The 2,478-nt window shown below is 38.7% G+C and overlaps 1 protein-coding gene across 1 annotated transcript in view; it reads right to left on the reverse strand.

Moving 5' to 3' along the window:
* Positions 1 to 1,660: 1,660 nt before the first annotated feature.
* LOC107668455 (amyloid-like protein 2) overlaps positions 1,661 to 2,478 on the reverse strand; it is a 46,696-nt gene continuing 45,878 nt past the window's right edge. The window contains exon 3 of the mRNA XM_016460356.1: positions 1,661 to 1,948. Within this exon, the coding sequence (XP_016315842.1) occupies positions 1,691 to 1,948 (258 nt within the window). The 3' untranslated portion in view covers positions 1,661 to 1,690. The remainder of the gene's footprint in view (positions 1,949 to 2,478) is intronic.

The raw sequence follows: 2,478 nt of genomic DNA on the forward strand, positions 1-2,478 counted from the left end.
CTAAATGATTTGTATATATGCTTGCCTATCTACACGGCCTGAAATTTGGTGTGAGGTTGCGGGTATTGCATACAGTGATAACTCACGCAAGTGTCACGTTTGGTAAATTCCCACTCACTTATGAGATGCGCGACCTACGCTGCCTCGTCTCTCTCTCGCGTGCGTTCTGCACTTGGTTAAGTCACTTGGATAAGTCGTTGTTGCTTGTTGAACTTGTTGACTTTTGATGAGTTTGAGCGCATGATGCGCGCTGTGAAAAAGTGTGTTGGAAACAAAAATTGAGGACCAAATCTGAATCTTATTGATGACCCGTGGCGTTAATATACTGCATCTGTGCCAGCGCGTGATGTAATAAAAAGTTTCCCCAGAAATACCTCGCTATTTAATGCATTTTTCCTTACAAATTGTATTATCAGCATAACAATTCGAGTAAACGTGTAAAAGGTATGGCATGAATTTGCCATACTTCTAGAACAATGTGCATTTATGTTAAAATTGTAACATAAATTATCAAGTTTAGTTATTTTTATTTCTTTATTGCAAAACGCTAAAACTGGCACCGTTTTGGAGATAAATGGGATCTCATTTTAACCCATTTGCCGCGATAGACGGTGTTTTAGGTTATACCGGTGTTAAGCCGCAACACCGGTTACGTCATTTGCCTACCGTGGCACCGCCATTTGATTTTTTTGTCTTTTTGATTTTTTTATAGTAACAAAAATCATTTAGCCTTGTTCAGTTAGAGGACAGACACTTTTAAAAACTAAACGCTCAATGCTCCGTGCCGAACCGTGTGCGAACGACAGTGCTCCACGGAGCAGGAGTCAGATTTTATTTATTACGTGAGGAGAGTGAGTCGAGCTGACTGACAAGAAGAGTGGGGTGAGACAGACAAGACGATCGCAGATGATTTAGTTTCGAAACGAAATGCAAAAGCGACTGTTTGGCAATATTTTGGATTTTGAAAAGCCTATTGACTTTTGCCGTTTATCTAAGGTGATTTTGGAAGTTTTTTAAACATTTGTTTATTTAATTGGTTCCACAGTGTTTGCTGATTTTTACTTTATTTAAACTTTGTGTAATTTATTTATTTTATTTGACATCAAGGTGTATGCCGTGCCTCCAAGCTTTCTTATTCGTTTTGCTAATAAACATTCTACGTTTCTTATTTATTTGGTTATATATTATACATGTTTACTTATTTCCAGTTTTGTATACCTATTTAAACTATGCAAGTTATTTGTTATTTTATATTAGGCATAGCCTGCCCTATAGCATGGTGTATTTTTATTCGTTTTGTTAATAAAAGTTCTATGTTTTATATATAGGCTAAAGTGAGCTTGACGTTGTATTTTGTTGTTGCATTCAAGCAATTGAAGCCGAATTGCCGCTAATTCAAAAGTGAAAGTAAAATGCGCACGGTGCTTAAGCTATTTAAAAGCGAAGGAAAGCGAGGAAAAGAGGGAAAATTCAAACGAACTAAAAACGAACAATTGCTTTACGCCGAATTGCCGCTATTTGAAAGTGAAAGTAAAATGCACACGCCACTTTAGCAAACTATTTTAAAGCGTAGGAAAGCGAGGAAAAGAGGAAACGCCCCTGCCCCCACGTCGATTAACCGGTGGGAAAATTTCCTCACCGTCACAACCCTCATGAGCTCCAGTATAGAGATCTTTAACGTCTTCGCCTGTCACTTTGAACTGCTGCTCTGGCTTCTCAGATGTCTCACTTCAACAATGGTGTCTTTAACCCCACGGGACATTCTGGATAATTGGCCGTTTAAAAGGACAACAGAGCTGTCAATCACACACCACTCACCCAAGCACTTGTAGGGGATCACAATGTGAGCGTGGCCCTTGCACTGTTTCTTGTCCTTCTTGCACCAGTTCTCGATCTTGACTGGCTGGTTGGCTTCCACCACATTTGTGATTTGCAGCTCAGGATACATCTAAAGGCAAGAGAGCGGAGAGATTGAGTCTGTGCAGTAAGCGGCGATCCATGCTTCACAATCTCCAGACACCATCTGCTCACGTATTGGAACAAACACAAGATTTACTCTCTCCTGAAATGCATTAAAAGGACATCAATGAAAAGCAATCTCAAAATGTACAGGGACGGTATTGCTGTTTTTGCAGTCAGCCAAATGACAGATGAGAGTAATATTTGACATTTTTAACCAAATAATGTTTTTTAATATAGTTGTGGGAAAGGATCTTTTAAGAGTACAGTGTGTTGGGAGGGTTATTGCTTTTATAAATCAGCAGTACCAGCAATATTGCAAAAGACACCAATGTCTGGAAGTAGTGTATAAAGAGAGTTAAATGCAATAATTGTTTTAAGTGTTTTTAGTTTGTTTGTGTAAATCTGTGATGAAACTGATTGTATTGCTGCTCATTTTGGTCAGAGTCTTTTCTGGTTAAAATAAAGGTTAAATCAAATTAAAAAAATGAATAAATTAAAGGGGGGGGGGGGGGGGGG

The sequence above is a fragment of the Sinocyclocheilus anshuiensis genome, unplaced genomic scaffold (genome assembly GCF_001515605.1).
Source record: "Sinocyclocheilus anshuiensis isolate Anshui unplaced genomic scaffold, SAMN03320099.WGS_v1.1 scaffold297, whole genome shotgun sequence".
NCBI lineage: Eukaryota > Metazoa > Chordata > Actinopteri > Cypriniformes > Cyprinidae > Sinocyclocheilus > Sinocyclocheilus anshuiensis.